At 46.4% G+C, this 16697-nt stretch overlaps 1 protein-coding gene across 1 annotated transcript in view; it reads left to right on the top strand.

The window, feature by feature from the left end:
• Positions 1-1569: 1569 nt before the first annotated feature.
• The window catches only part of C14H13orf42 (chromosome 14 C13orf42 homolog), a 17528-nt gene continuing 2400 nt past the window's right edge, over positions 1570-16697 (top strand). Inside the window, exons 1-3 of the mRNA XM_021181343.1 lie at positions 1570-1968; positions 12394-12408; positions 15959-16106. Of these exons, the coding sequence (XP_021037002.1) occupies positions 1570-1968; positions 12394-12408; positions 15959-16106 (562 nt within the window). The remainder of the gene's footprint in view (positions 1969-12393; positions 12409-15958; positions 16107-16697) is intronic.

Below are 16697 nucleotides of genomic sequence, written 5' to 3'. Positions count from 1 at the left end.
CCATGAGATGCACGTGGAGTCAGATATGTGGGAGTTAATCTTAGTGAACTCAGGTCATCAGGCTCTAGTGCAAGAGGCAGCTGTTCCGCCTAAACCTGGCCTTAAGAAGAATCCAGAGAGAAGGAACATTGTCATTTTATGCCTTTTGTGAGCAAGAGGTAAAGCAACAGGTAACAGTCTGGAAAGAAAACACTGTTCTTAAAATCTCTCCATGAGTTTTCTTGGTTCAGGCAGCATAAACATGGCCACAACCCAGTGGCATGGTCTGCTGAGGAAGGCTGAGCTTCTCAGTCATGGGACTTCTGAGAAGAGAAGCCACTGGACTTGCCCTGTATGGGCTCCTCCATACTGTGCCCCAGTGCAGGCAGAGGCAGGGAGAGGGAAGGAGTGATGCTGTGTCTTGGTGATTTTTTTTTTGAGGGGAATGTGGGGTTTGTATCTGGTTTGTTTTTCTTTGTATCTGATAAAGTTACAAATGCTTTCTGTCTCAAAAGTGAAAAAGGGCAAATCCGGCAAACTGCAAAAGGAAGGTGTGGTGCAAGGAACAACACCTTTCACACACTCCCGACTCACGGCTCCTCTACTATCCCAGCCTAGACCTAGCCCCCAAAATACCTGCATTTCAGAATCCAGGATTCCTTCTAGATCCAAGCCTGGATGAACATAAACTGTAGCAAGAAAGGAACGGGGCAGTGAAGTTCTGAATGGAAAACTTGGGGGGAAGGTCTCGGGGGTGCTAAGAACTTGGTGCTTTCGAAAAGTAATTTGCTTGATTTGTGCTATTCTGAGAAGTGAGTCTCTCCCAGTGCGTGTGATCGCTCATCCTCTCACTGACGCATTTGTGCTAAAAGTAGTGATCCAGATACCTGAATCCTTCAGCCCTCAAAGGCCTGCTATCAGGTGACCACCCCGAGGTCCTCTTACCGCAGGGCCAGCCTCCTCCAGGACGCTCAGATGGATGCCTGCTCAGAGCCCGGTTTATCAGGGCATCTGCCAGCACCTGCCAAAGGCCCTGGTTGTGTCCACCCTGGCCTATGAGGGTAGCTGGATCTCACCCAGAGCAACACCCGGGTTTTGGTTGAGGGTATTACAGCAGAGTGAGATTTTATTTCGGAGCTACACAATTCAGCACCAAGGCTAGCTCAACTTAGGCCGACTTCTTAAAACTTCCGCGAAGGCAAGCCAAATGGGATGAGACCACTCTTGGGAATGGAAAACGCAAAGGAAATATAATGGTTGAGCAGGTACAGCATCGCGTCCCTTCCCCTCCAACTAAACCTTTCCATGGAAAAGCATAGGACATATTTGCAACTGTTTAGAAAGGCCTGCCTGGGCACTGTCTCCTGTAGTGGGCCTCTGCAAGTCATCTTAGCTGTTCCCTGTAAGGGTCCCTCCATGAGAGAGGTGAAGGTCGCTTGCCTGAAGGCTCGTCCTCACTGGGGTTGTGAGAGCTGAGTCTCCTGGGAGGCCGATGGCGCAGGGCCTGCGTATGGGCTCCCCTGCCTGCCGCTGGATCAAGTGACGCTGGTGCTGGCGGCCGACGGTTCCCACGGTGGGAAACTGAGCACCATGTTCAGAAAGATCCACTCCATCCTCCACCACGGCCCACAGAGGAAGGCGGCAGCCGAAGGTCCCTACTACACGGGAGCCAGCCCTACTGTCAGGCTGATTCGCAGTACCTCCATGTACGTGGTTACGGACCACTTCGAGAGGCCCAGCGAGTCCTTAAAGAAGTACAGAAGCATCCACAGCATGGACACCAGCCTGCACTATCTGCAGCAGGAGGACCGCGCCTGGATGTACTCACGCACCCAGGACTGCCTGCAGTACCTTCAGGAGCTGCTGGCTCTGCGCAAGAAGTATCTCAGCAGCCTGGGCGACCTGAGGCCCCGGCGCACACAGGGCGTTGGCTCTACCTCTTCCAAGTCCTCCAAGGGAACAACGCAAAAGACCCCAGGAAAAGGCAAGGTAAGTTTGGAGCCGGCTGGCTGCAAGCTGTGGTTCTTCCCAGACACTTGGCACACTTGCTGCAAGTCCCTGCTCTGGAGAGGGTACCGCTGAGTCCCCAGACTTTCAGGGCTCCTGGGTTAGTGGGGAGCTGCTTTTTGGTGCCTAGGAGATCGAGGACCGCATCCAGAGCAGGAAGAAGGATAAGGGCTTCTGCACCGGGAGGTTCTGCACCTGCGTCTTAACGTATCACTTAGTGCCTGATTTGATAGAGGTAGCTTTTGGGGAACAACGACCAATCTCCCCAAGAAACGATTGCTCTTCTTAAAACAATTGTTGTCATTACATCTGAAAGGCCTCCAGCCAGACACGAGTGTGACGTCATGAAAGAAACCTTGTGCGTTTGCCTCACGGATGCTGCTTACTGTAGGGTTTGCAGACACTGCCTTTCTTTTTTCTTTCCTAGCCTTCAAATATGCCAGATCTTCTATGTCTCAAAAGGGGAAACTGAGGTTCAGAAACTGATCCGTATCTGCTGGGTCAGTTGCTTCTTTATTCATGTCCTTAGCATATTTCATTTTATTTTATCTCTAAGACTGGGTCTCTATGTAGCTGAGGATGGCCCTCAACTTAACAATCTTCTCACCTGGGCCCCCTAAGTGCTGGGGCTGTAAGCCTGTGCCACCACTTTCCGCTGTGTTGCTTATTAATAGCACCTGTGGTTTGAGAGTTGCCTGTTTCATAGTTCTAACAACCGTTCTCCTGATGGCTAGACCAGGTGTTCAGAGCAGGTCCCATTCTCTCCCCAGACTATCCTGCAAGCTCGACAAGGCCTATTAATGTTGAATGGCTGATTGGACTGTCATCAAATCTCTAGGACTTGGCTTTACTCAACAGGTTTCAACTGTTTGCATTTATTACCACATGGAAGTGGGTTAAAGGATCATTTTAACTGTAAAAGTGTGTGGGTGTTGAATCCCATATGGGGAGGGCCTCCTAGTCTGGGGTCAGGATGCTGAGGTCTGTGCCAGTTGGCTGTGGGGTTTGAGCCAGTTTCTCCCCTTGGAACAGGCACTGGAGACAAAGGGGGCTGCAGGCCCTGGGCTTCCTTCCAGATTGACTCTCTGGGGATTCTGGGCCTCGCTTAGCTGCTTACTGAGGACAGTGCTGCTTTTTGCTCTGATGGGGCCCTCCCTGTTAAGACACAGCAGGCTCCTTATGGTGCTAAGGATGGGGGGGGTGGGTATGTAAGAGCTCTAGCCCAGCGGAGAGCTGCAGTGCACATGGCCCCCTACCATGCGTGCCCTCCCCAGGTTATCTGGCACCTCTCTGCTCATAAAGTACTCTGTACTTTCCCCACATTTAAAAAGGAATCTGGAAACAGAGACCGGTAGAGGAAGATGGATTTATTTACAGTTTGGCCAGAGCTGGAGGTAGAAAATTCTTGGATTCTCTTCCCTTTCCTGGAGCAATGCTACAGTTTTATAGAAAAGATGAAACTGAAGCCTGATAGAAATGTGTATGCTGATGTAGCTATGAGAGAGGCTGTCTGAACAATGTGAAACCTCTTCCAGGAGGTAAGCTTCTCCTCTCCTTCCTCCTCCTCTTCCTCCCCTTCCTCTTCCTCCTCCCCTCCACTTCCTCCTCCCCTCCTCTTCTCCTCCCATCCCCATCCTTCTCTTCTTCCTCCCCCTCCTCCTCCTCTCCTTCCTCCTCTTCCTCCTCCCCCTCCTTCTCCATCACAGTGCCAAGGTTTAAGCCTATTTTCTCTGGGTAGGTTTTGCTCTTTGGGCTACTGTTTTAGGGCCACTTACACAAACAGGCCAGAATATTGAAAGGGAGTTGAAGGTAAACAGACTGAAGTTTGATCCCCAGTCTTCTGACTTCTTGGGGCAAAGTTATGGCTGTGACGTCATGCCCGGTGAGGAGTAGTGCCACCCAACAGGTGCTGGCACCCAGTCCCTCCTGCCGCACCACTGTTTATTACCTTAGAAATGCCAGGCACTTCCAGCCGGCAGCCACAGACCAGCTTCCTTTACCTTCTGTCTACAGAAAGCCTTATGCTGGGCTTGGTAGAAAGAGGACACAGTCAGGCTCCAGGACCTGCAACGTGGCTATCAAGAGGCCTCCTCCCTCCCGAAAGGCCCCAATCCTGCCAAGAGTCAGAATTTAGGCCCCGACTCTTCTTTCCCCTGCTCTCTGTTATAGATTGAACTGTATGTCGTCTCTCAAAACTCACACATTGATAATCTAGTGCCCAGCTCCACAGAAGGCGATCTTATTTGGAAAAAGTGCAACTGAAAGTTTTAGGGTTAAAACTCAGGTCCAGCAAATTCCAGTTAAGCAGAGGTAAAAGGCAGGGAAAGGAGATTTATTCAATGTGACCACATCAGGAAGAGGAAGAAAGAAAGGAGTTCTGTCGTCCCCTTAGTGTCAAAGCCGGGGCTCTGGAAGACATACTGAGCTGGACTCAGCAGTCTGTCCCAATACACCAATTAAAGAGACACGGACGAGTGAACAGTGGACCAGTGGACTAGTGGTGGGAGAGGGGATGTACTGGACGCAGCCGCTGCGTGAGAAGAGGAAGAAAACCTATCCATCGTTGCAGCACTGACGTGAGTTTACGTTAGTTACATACAGGACAAGAAGGATATATAAGGAAGCAGTCCTGGTCAAGGTGTACTCCCACTCTGTGATGATTTGAATATGCTTGGTCCAGGGAGTGGCACTATTAGGAGGTGTGGCCTTGTTGGAGTGGGTGTGTCACTGTGGGCATGGGCTTTAAGACCCTACTCCTAGCTACCTGGAAGTCAATATTCTGCTAGCAGTCTTCAGATGAAGATGTAGAGCTCTCAGCAACTTCTGCACCATGCCTGCCTGGATGCTGCCATGTTCCTGCATTGATGATAATGGACTGAATCTCTGAACCTATAAGCCAGCCCCCAATTAAATGTTGTCCTTATAAGAGTTGCCTTGGTCATAGTGTCTGTTCACAGCAATAAAACACTAAATATGACACATTCATTACTGACCCATCGGTGGCTTGTCTCTGGTCCGTCTCGTGGGGTGGCCTAGTTCATTGTTAGCACCATGTGACATCTCTTTCTTGGAGGCAAAGTCATTCTCTGGAAGCAGGGCTTTGGCCTTCCCCTGCTGCAAATATGAGATTCCAGGGGAATTCTCTCTTTCTCTCTCTCTCTCTCTCTCTCTCTCTCTCTCTCTCTCTCTCTCTCTCTGTGTGTGTGTGTATGTGTGTATGTGTGTGTGTGTATGCACATGTATGCATGGAAGTCAGAGATCAGCTTCATATATTATAGCTCATGAGCTATCTACCTTGGATTTTGGGACAACATCTCTTTCTCTCTCTGAAATCTGAGACTCACTGATTGGACTGGACTGGCCGGCCAGCAAAAGCCAGGGACTTTTTAATGTGGGTGCTGGGTGTTGAAATCAAGTCCTCCTGCCTGTGTGGCAAATGCTTTGTTGACCGTTGTGTGTCCTTATCCTTGAAATGTTTAATTCTTGGGAAGCCGTCATTCCATCAGTCTGACAGCACAAATCTTTCTAAAATGTCTCCTCTGCCATCAGGACAGTTCTCTTCTTTGTTTTCAGACCTCAGTTTTGCAGGATTTGGGGTGATATGCTGGCCTCGTGAAAAATCTCTGGGATACTTTTATTCCTGAAACAAATATCACAAGTGGTATTGGAGGGGCTAAGTTCAGAGCACACAGTCAGTGCCAGGTGACCATGGCTCAGAGCCATATCTCTGTAACGTCTCAGCCACTGTTGGAAGGGCTCACACAATTGATTCCATCTTTGTTGCTGCTTTTGAGACAGGGTATTCCTGTGAAGCTCAGGTGGACCACAAACTCAAGACCCTTCCTCTTCAGTCTCTCAATGAAAGGCAAGTGTTCCCTGCCCAGTGTGACCTCATTCACAGCCGATAATTCCCGTTCTCACTTCTGAGCAATTTTCTTTGAAGGCATTGATGATTAGCCATCTGGTTTGATATCAACTTCCCTTTGTTACTGGGACAAGATCTGTCCCGATGGGCTGATATGGTCCCATATCCTGAGGGACAAGTAACAGATGCCAAGGAGTTGGTGCCAGTAACACCCTTTATGGATAAATTTTAAGCAACTAAGAGATATAAAAGGGATGGCTGTTAGGCCAAAAGCCCACTCGGAGTCCATTCTTGAATTTTGCTGTCTGTAATGTGGGTGGTATCCTAGTATCTCAGGGGAAAAATCTGTTTGGGACCCTTCGTTAGAAACTGCTTCTGCATGGCCTAGTCGGCCACTGGGAAGAGAGGCCCCTTGGTATTGCAAACTTTATATGCCCCAGTACAGGGGAATGCCAGGGCCAAGAATTGGGATTGGTTGGGTCGGGNCACTGGGAAGAGAGGCCCCTTGGTATTGCAAACTTTATATGCCCCAGTACAGGGGAATGCCAGGGCCAAGAATTGGGATTGGTTGGGTCGGGAATCAGGGCGGGGGGGGGGGGGGGGTCTAGGGAACTTTCAGTATAGCATTTGAAATGTATATAAAGAAAATATCTAATTAAAAAAAAAAGAAACTGCTTCTGCAGGATATTGATAAGCAACAGCCACAAGGGTGTGTAGGATGAATATAAACACAGTTGTATAAAGCTAATACTTAAAACTAGTTTGTTGTTCTGGAGAGATGGCTTAGCGGTGAAGGATATTTGCTGCCCTTCCAGAGGACCCAGACAAACTTCCCAGTACCCACACTGGCTAGTTGATTGCTACCTGTAACTCCAGCTCGAAGGACTCCAATAACTTCTCTGGCCTCTGTGGATATACAGATGATATTCGCTCACACATACATGTGCATGTACACATGAAATAAAAATAATACAAACAAACATTAAAAAGCAAACGTGAAAAGAAACGTTTGAAAATTGCATACTTACTAATAGATATGCCACCCAATGGCTAATGCCTTTGATTTAATTGTTAAACAGCCCAGTGTTAGGGCATACCTAGCCATCCTTGCTTAAAGGTTAGTTAATGATGCAATTAGGAACCACCTTGGGAAAGGTTAGTTCTACCAACAACTCTAGTTTGGAAGAAACTAGCTTGGGCAGGTACTCTGAGCTGGTTGGAACGAGAATGGTCCCGTTAGGCTTGTATATTGCAGTGCCTCGTCCCCATTTGGTGTAACTATTTGGGAAAGATTAGGAGATGTGACCTTTTGGGAGGAGGTCTGTCACTGTTGGAGTGGGCTTTGAAGTTCAAAAAGGCCAGATTTTCCCAGTTAATTCTCTCACTCTGCCCGCTACCTGTAGTAGCTCTCAGCTACTACTATAGCACCACACCCGCCTGTTGCCGTGCTCCCTGCCGTGATTATCATGTATGCTAAACCTCTGAAACTGTAAGCAAGCCTCCAAGAAACTCTTTCTTCCAACTATCATGGTGTCTTATCACTGCAAGAAGAAAGTAGCTAAAGCACTCTCCTAAGCGATGCATCTTAGAAGGCTTACGTAATCCAGCGTGGCATCCATTACGTGCTTTGTTAGGACACAGAGAGTTAGGTTTTAGCTTTATATTAGTACATAAAAGCATGCATCTTAACTGTATCTCATTAACAGGTTTTATAAGCAAAAAATTTTAAAGGCAAAAATTTTAAAGGCAAAAATTTTAAAATTCACTTTAAATTACTATTAGAAATTATAATGGGTACATCTTATTCTATGCTCTCTATGACTATTTATTATTTATGTTTTGGTTTTCTGAGTCAGGGTCTCATGACAATCCCACTTCACCTTCCCAAGTGCTGACGTTACAGAGATTTCTAGAATCGTGGGACTTGTGGGTCAGAGATAGATGGTATTAGCTTTTAGCGTCTCCTCTGATTAAACGATACTTCAAAATGGGTATTTGTCTTTATCTCTGCTTCTTGGCATTTATCTTCTAATCCTCAGGATCCCCCATCCTAGTGCCTTAGGAGGGACTGAAGGCAGAAAAAAACAAGGGAAGGTGAGAGATTCAGACCAGCAGCCACGGGGAGAGGTTGACCTGGTTACCAATGATCACTGAGTTAATCAATCATTATCTTTGTAATAGACTCCCTCCCCATATAAACTCCCAAAGCCGAGATTCAGAAGTCTTCCTACCAGAACACTTGGAGGGTCTGGACTATAGCGCCCACTAGGGGACATGGAAACTGCTTTTTCTGAAAAGCACACCACACCCATCCCTCTACCTTTGTTTATACGTTTGCCTTATAACACCCTTCATAATAACAGCAGAGTCTTGGGAGCCACTGTGTAAGCTAACTGAACCCAGGAGGAGGTATGGGAACCCTGGCTTATACCTGTTCAGTCATGCCGAGAGAAACAAGCCTCATCTCAAAGGAATAACAGATAAGGTTTAGTCCAGAGCATATTTTGAAGTTCCCATGACCCACGAACACACATTTGGATCTTTACAAATGTAATGTTCTCATGTAGAAGCAGTTTTGTGGAGTTATGTAGTAACAGAACAAAGAAAGCCATAAATCGAGGCAACTTAAAAACTCATGGGTGGGTGTGCCAGAGAATCAATCACACAAGATGGAGGACTTTCCCTTACAGGTCTCAGACGCTGTTTGATGATGTTCCAGCTTTTAGGTTGGTGGGAGCTGGTGGGTTAATACTAATACTAAGTTAATAGCTTCCACAATATCTATCCTTCCTGGGATGTTAGTACTGACACAGAGGTAGACATGTCGGGGACTAACTAGTGCACGATAAGGTGATTATCTGTAACCTCTGGGCCTGCATCATTCCAACCTCTGCCCAGCACTTCAGCTGTGATCAACCACTCGCTGCAGATACAGCCCCCTTCCAGGAATTCTCAACCACAGTCAGAAGCACAGATAGAAGCAGATATGAAAGGGGCGACTGGAACAAAGCCTTCCCCCTGTGGGATCTGATATTAACCTCAGGTACACCTGAGGCCAGCCATTGCTGAGTTCACAGTTATGCTTTCCCTCTCGTGGTGTTGAGCCGTAATAGACAATGGTGACAATGAGTTGTCCTAGGGTTCTTCCCCCTTTTTTTATCTCCTTGTGTTGATCTTCTCAGCTCTGCTCTCTACTTCACTGAGTTTTCATTCAACCCGAGCAAGCTGACTGATGCTTACCTGTGGAGAACCTGTATGTGGATATGTGCATGCCTGCGTTCAAGCCCTGTGACTATACTTTCTCTGAGTTGTTTTTCCTATAACGAACTCACATTGTTCCTTTAGAAATAAAACCCCGATTCAATTATGAGCACCTCTTTCTTTAAATGCTATAGTATAAAAAAGAATAGATGTGTTTTGGAGTAGGGTGTTTGGGTGCACATCTTTAATCTCACCAGGAAACAGAGTCAGGTAGATTTCTGTGAGTTTCAGGCCAGCCAGGGGCATATAAAGAGACCCTGTCTAAAACAAAGGAAGAAAAGGAACAAAGATACATATTGTTTGGGACAGGACTCTGAGCCTCCTGGCTGAGGATGGCAGAAGGCAAGATGCTGTAGTTGGAGCCCTGGGAACTTACCTTAAAGTCCTTTGACTAAACCACATGTTGTAGATGGTGTCCTACACCCCATGTGATTGGTAGAGAGCATCTCACAGAAGAGGTGTGGACTTAGTGCGGGGCAGCAGCAACATGTGTGTCTCCATGTACACAGGCAGAACATGAGTGTGGGAAAGCCTGTCTGGTTCTGTCTGTGGCCACCAGTGTGAAGACTTCAAGGAGGAGGGACCACAGGAGCTAACTCTGACCAATGGGTCTGGGTTGTGGTGAGGTGGGAGGGCACAGACAGGGGTGAAAGAACAAGAGGAGCAAGGAACTCAGGGGGGTTTCCTTGCCCTGGGGAGCATCTGGCTCCCCTCCCCTCTCTTTGCTGTTTACATGGGAAGTTCATTTGGCAGGACTCAGGCCTCCTGTGGATAATTACAGAAAGAGACTAGAAGAAAAGAAACAACCCAGGTACCAATAGGACAGGTAAAGCCAGGCAGGATGGCACATTGAAGAGATGTAGGAAAACACTGGAAATTGCCTTCAGGGAGTCAGAGACTAAAGTGGGAAATGCAATGGGGTTTGGTTTGGAAAAACACAATAGATTCCACGTAGGAAAAGTAATTCAAGCCTGCTGCTTGATGAGGCAGCAGGGCCATGAGCGCTTGGGTGATGATAACCTTAGGGACCTGTGAAAGCAAGTGAGTGTCTGCTGTTCTCTGGGACAGATCCCCTTAGAGGGTGATTTTCCTCCCCAGTGGCTGGAAAAGGGCAGATGGCAAAGGGACCAGAGAGTCTCAGGGGGAATCAGTCTGCACCAGAAAGCAGGCTACATTACACCAGCCTTTCTGCACAGTTAAGGTAGAGAGGAAGCAATGGGTCTGCCTGGAATTCTGAGCTCATGCTTACAGGATCTTGCTCTCACCTAGCATGCTGGTAGCAGACACCTTATCCTGCAGACCACCTCTTTGCCAAAGAGGTTTTCCTATCACATCAACCTTTGTCCCAGTCTTTGTGACAGGGGGGAATTGCCAAGGGTGTGGATCATGGGTGTGAATGGGGCTGTGCATATGTGATAGCCCGAGGGTAACCTTGGTTATCAGTACTTAACTTTCACTGTATTTGAGACAGGGTCTCCTGTTTGCCGCTCTGTACACCAGGCTAGCCATCATAGGGATTCTCCACCTAGATCACCATAGAAGAGCTAGTATTACAGATGTGTGTCACCTTGCCTAGCTTCATGTGACTTCTGGGGATCCAAGATCAGGGCTCCATGCTCAGGAGGCACCAAGCCATGCCTCCGACCCTAGAGAGATGGCTCAGTGGTTAAGAGCCCTGACTGCTCAGGTTGGAGTCCCAGCACCCGTGAAGTGACTCACAGCTATCTACAGAACCAGGGATCCAATGCTTTCTTCTGGTTTCTAAAGGCACTGCACACAGATGGTGCACAGACATATATGTAGACAGAACACTCATAAAATAAAAAGCACTTATTATTATGTGTGTGTAAGCATGCTGTATGTGTGGGCTGCATCACGGCATATGTATGGAGGTCAGGGGTTCTCTCCTACTGTGATTATATGGGCTCCGGGGATCAAATTTAGGGTTCTTAGGCTTTTGCAGCAAGTGCCTTTACTTGCTGACTCATCTTGCTGGATCCTCAGCTTTTTTTTTTTTTCCTTAATAAAACACAGTTCATTATGTAGCCCAGGCTAGCCTTTAACTCGCCAACCTCCTGCTGTTTCAGCCTCCTGGATGTCAGAATTGTATGCTTACACCACTGTGTGAGGTCTACGTGTCTGCTCATATTTCCAGAGAGGAATGATGGGAGACAGACAACGACTAATGAAGGGATATAATATACAAGAAGAGGTTGTCATGGAGACTGCCGCTCTCTTAAGCAATGATTCCAATTTGGTGGAACTACGAACATTGTTGTGGTTTTCCAAACACTAAACAAAAGTGAAGAAAGGAGCAGCCCTTAAAACTTGAAAACTACCTGTAGCCTACAATGGTGGCTGATCAAGTCAACAGCATAATCAATCACACCGGAAAGAGTTACTGCAAAAGGCCTTGGGGTCAAGGAAAGGTTCAGGACACAGGGCCCTCAACTGCATCCCAGGTTAATGGTTGGGAACGCTTTGAAATGATCATGTACAATAAGATACAGCAACTTATTTTGCTAATGTCATATGGAACCCAGATATCCAGAGTAGAAGAGATACAAATGAAAATAAAAATGAAAAAATTATAAAATTAATTTGAGAAATGCTCAGGATATAGAAACCTAGAAAGAATAACATTTCCATTTTAATTAATTGAATTAATCAGTTAGTTGATTAGCTTATGTTTTGATGATACTGTAAACTAAATCCTGGACTTCATTTGTTCTAGGCAAATACTCAACCATTGAGCTATGTCACCACACCATGTTTCTAATATTTTATTTTATAATTTTAAGTAGGGTGCCATAAACTCCCGTTCTTCTGCCTCCCCTTCCCAGGCACTGAGATGTCAAGCGGGAGCTACTGCTCCTTGCCCATACCCATTTCTACAACAACAATCAGTATGCAGCTAGTTAGTAACTTTCCTTTGAGCACCAAATAGCTGATGTCCCTGGGAAATCAGCCAGGCTAAAACCCCAGGGGAGAATTAGATGCTGCTGGTGGTAAGCCTTGGTAGTTACTGGGGACAGTCAGGGGAGGCAGAGGCAGGGGGCATTCCCAACAGCCTAACTAGTTTGCCTACAGTTTTTAGGCCATGACCTCAGGCCAAACCAGATCTTAGCTTTGATGCAGAGAAGACTTTCAGGACTGGCCAGCTTAAGCTGAGCTGGAGTTTATTGATATTTTCATGTGGACTTAAGCAGCAGGCTTGAGAAAAGAAGAAACACGCAGAAGAAAATAAGATACACCAGGGAGGAGATGTAGGTTTCTCGGAGTCCAAGGAAGTGCAGGTTTGGGCTCTCACAAAACTCATATATCAGCTTTTGGTGGGGTTTGAAGTAACTCTCTAGTGAGTGGTTGAGAAGCCTAAATGAGCTCGATGGGTTTCTGAGGGCACAAGAGAAGATTACAATTGACAAGGTCCCCAAAGAAGCAAGAAAGTAGGACATATTTATGCAAAGTTAATAGGTTGGTTCTTTTTTTGTTTTGTTTTGTTTTTTGTTTGTTTAATTTCAGGCAATGTCTGGGAAAAGGCATTGAGGGCGGAAGCCTGACACATTGTTACCTGAACATGAAGTATCCATACATGAAAAGAATGTGAACTGTCTGTCTTCAGCCTTTGTAGCAAATGTTCATTGTGTTGAAATCATGTGGCAAGAGGACTCGGTCTGACTCTGGAGCAGGAGGGCTCTTTTCCTTGCCCATGTCTTTGTCATGTCCCCTTCTTTCTCTCCTGCCCAGCAGGACAGCTGCACCTGCTCTTGTGAGGCAGCCATACATGTGGAAACCCCCTAAAGCTGTTGACAGATGACAGTAGCAAAGCATGAACTGGGGCAGTGGGAGTGGGGCTCAGAGGGCCACAAATATAGGGAGCTTTCTATTGTCATAAGTGGATGTTCACAAAAGACAGGCAGGCCCCAAGCCAGTATCCCTTGCAATGCAGGCCTATGGGAGGGACCAGCTGCTGAGGGACATTTATAAAGCTAGGCTAGACGGTTTTTCTTTCTCACAAATTTCCTGGAAAGGGAAATAGGGGCATTTATAAGGACTATTGAGACCAAGACTACAGATGCTCAGGAGGGCAAAGCCCCTGAGAAGCTTGTGTTCCCAAACATAGTGTACTGACTAAGATTAGGATTGGTCATACAAGCAGACTGTCTCCCTGTCTCCCACCACCAGGCAAACAAGCATCTAGAAGTGAACAGTAGTGGAACTCTGTCAAGAGGCAGCCACAGCGTGAAGGATTCTCTGTCAAGTGCACCACAGTGGGACCTGTGCTGAAGAGAAAGACACTCTTCGGAACTAATTAGCCTTCACTTTCAACATGGTGTTTCAAGAGAAATACACATATTTTTCTTGCGTGCATGGTAACCATAGAAACAAAAGATTTTTAACATCAGCAGATTGCCTAAGACTGACAAAAAGCCAAACCGAAGACCTAGCAAGGCAAAGACAGTTTTCAGATATTAAAACCCTCCGTGCTTATTGACAACACATCATCCAAGGAAGGAAAATGACAGCAGCGTCAAGAAACAAGGCCCTTACCAGACAAGACGCAGAGAGACAGATGCTGGAACAGTTGAAGGGAATTGTTTTTAAGCAATTATTGATGCTTCAAAGTCCAAGCGGAAAACATGGAAAGCATACAGCGTCTGATGGAAAAATCCAGTAAAAAGATAGAAACTTCCCAATGAGTCCAAAGACCAGACCAGAAAAGACACAGCTACACCATGAAGAGGTGAGGGTGCTCGTTCATTTTATGTCTACGTCACTCGAGTTAGAGTTATTTGGGAAGAGGAGACTTCAACTGAGAAAAGTTGCCCCATCAGATTGGCTCCTGGGCAAGCCTGTGGGCATTTTCTTGATTAACTGATTAACGTGGTAGAGCCCAGCTCACTGTTAGTGGCACCCTTGGGCTGGTGGTCCCCCGGGTCTATAACAAAACAGGATGAGCAAGCCATGAGGAACAAGCCAGTAGCTAGCACTCCCCCGTGGTCTCTGCTTCAGGGCCTGCCTGTAATTCTTGCCTTGGGTTCCTGTCCTGACATTGCTGGATACTGGACTGTAGTTATGCGATGAAATCAACCCTTTCTTCTCCAACTTACTATTGGTCATGGTGTTTTATTGCAGCAATAGAAACCCTAACTATGACAGATATTAGTACAAGAAAGTAGGCAATTGCTGTGAGAGACCTGACCAGGTTTTCAGGAGGATTGTGGGAGGACTTTGGGACACTGGGCTAGAAAAGCCATTGAGTATTCAGAGCTTGATGAATTGTCATGGTAACGTGAAGGATAATGCTAAGAGCAGGGCTGGCTCCTGGAGTTTCAGAGGGACGTCTGAAAGATTCCATTAAAGAATCTCAGGCTGTTCAGTATTTTGAACTAAAATTTCGTGGCTCTGGTCAGCTGGAGCTAAAGAATCAGCTGAGATTAAGCAGAAATAAGCATCCCTGAGGCAAGTCTTCAGGCTCGTGTTTCTCAAGGCCAGCGCACAGAAGCTGTGGGACAGAGGGGCCACAGCTGTACCTATGCTGGCAGCTGAACTTGGGAAGAGAAAGTATTTAAGTGTGTACTGTGGTGCTTCAGCAGCTTTTGCTATAAGAAGCCCGTCGAAATTCCAAAAAAGAAAAAGAAAATAAGAAAGAGATTACGTGTTAGTGTTTCCTAGTCATACAAGATGTCCACCACAACACGCACCCAGAGATGCCACGCCATATTATACTCTGTAAACTTAGTTCTGTTCATGGTTAATGCATGTGCACATACCACTCCCGGAGCCTCACAGAACCCGGATTCCATATTTCATCCAACAAGCCCACATTAACAAATAGTGTCCTGTCTGTTTTTCTGGAATTCTTCAAGGAGCTTTTCTCAGTTCATGCATCTATCCTGCCCATGTCACTTGGAGTTCAACGTAGATCCCACCACAGTACCCTGGCTTCCATGAGGTGGGCGCCTCTCAGTGTTTGCGAGTCACCTTCTCCCTGTAAAGCAGTTTGACAGCTGCTGTGAAGGCAAACCAAGGGCAAATTATTTTCTCTAGTGTCTGACGACAAATTATGACCAGGAAGGAAATCGATGTATTGTCTTCTCTTTCAGGATCCCCTTTGAAATGAGAAATCTGGCAACAGTCATGGATTCTCCTTCCACAAAACTCTCAGACAACTGTGCCTTTACATTTCTTTAATTGACATGTAACAGTTATACATATTTATGATATATGATATTAGTGTGTGATGATTTGACACAAGTGTGCAGTATTTAGTGATCATGTTGCGATGATGGATGGGTGGTTCCACTTTCTTGGTTTTTTGTTTGTTTGTTTGTTATTTTTCGAGACAGGGTCTCTCTGTGTAGCCCTGGCTATCTTGGAACTCACTCTGTAGACCAGGCTGGCCTCGAACTCAGAAATCCGCCTGCCTCTGCCTCCCAAATGCTGGGATTAAAGGTCTGCGCCACCACTAATTCTTTCTGTTGAATGTCTTCAAGCCCCTCTTCTGGTTCTTTATAAGACATATAACAAATTGTAACTACAGCCACCACTATGCTGATTCCATCTATTTTGCAGCAAATGGCAAGATCCCATTCTTCTCTGTGGGTACATAATATTCCATCCTTTAAAAAAATCCATTTGTCCATTGATAAGTATCTCGATTAAATCTGTATCTTGGCCATCAAATTTTCCTCTGAAACTCACAAATACAAAACCCCATGAATATTTAGTTTTAGGAATACTAATTTTTTTCAATGTGTCTGGATTGTTGTACCTGAGGATATTCAAGAAACTCCCAGCTAACTCTCTCTCTCTCTCACCCACACCCCAATTCCTCTGTCACAGAAAGCAGCCTCAAAGAAATACTCCCAGTTCAGCAGCGATGTGGCTGAGGCCATCGCCTTCTTTGACTCCATCATTGCAGAGCTAGAGACAGACAAAAGGCCGAGAGCTGCTGAGGCTGACCTGCCTAACGAAGACGTGGACTTCGATGGTAAGTGCAGGGGAGGCGCCTAATGTGGTGAGGGGAGGCAGGGCTGAGAGTGGGCTCCTGGGATGGCACCAGGGACCACACCTTCCTGACCTAAAAGAACTCCTTCCCTGGCATGTCAGCCTTGATCCCTCTCCCTTGTCTCAGTCACCCTTGCTGTCAATGCCCAGCCTACATCTGTGGTTCATTTACTACAGCTGTCATGGTGGGACTTCCCTAAGACTCCAAGCGGGGAGAGCAAGAGGAGATGATTAAAGAGAGAAGTGATTGACCAGCTAGTGTCTTACAGGGGAAACGCTTCTGTTTTTCAAGATGAGAAAAAGAAATCTGAAATGTGAACATTCCTTTTTTTTTTTTTAAGATTAATGCATTTTATGTATGTACACTGTGTCTTCAGACACACCAAAGAGGGCATCGAATCCCATCACAGATGGTTGTGAGCCACCATGTGGTTGCTGGGAATTAAACTCAGGAGCTCTGTAAGAGCCATCAGTGCTCTTAACTGCTGAGCCTTCTCTCCAGCCCAGTGAACATTTTCTTTCTTTCTTTCTTTCTTTCTTTCTTTCTTTCTTTCTTTCTTTCTTTCTTTCTTTC

The sequence above is a fragment of the Mus caroli genome, chromosome 14 (assembly GCF_900094665.2).
Source record: "Mus caroli chromosome 14, CAROLI_EIJ_v1.1, whole genome shotgun sequence".
NCBI classification, from domain to species: domain Eukaryota; kingdom Metazoa; phylum Chordata; class Mammalia; order Rodentia; family Muridae; genus Mus; species Mus caroli.
Note: the sequence above shows the minus strand (reverse complement) of the source record. Positions and strands in the feature narration are given on the sequence as shown.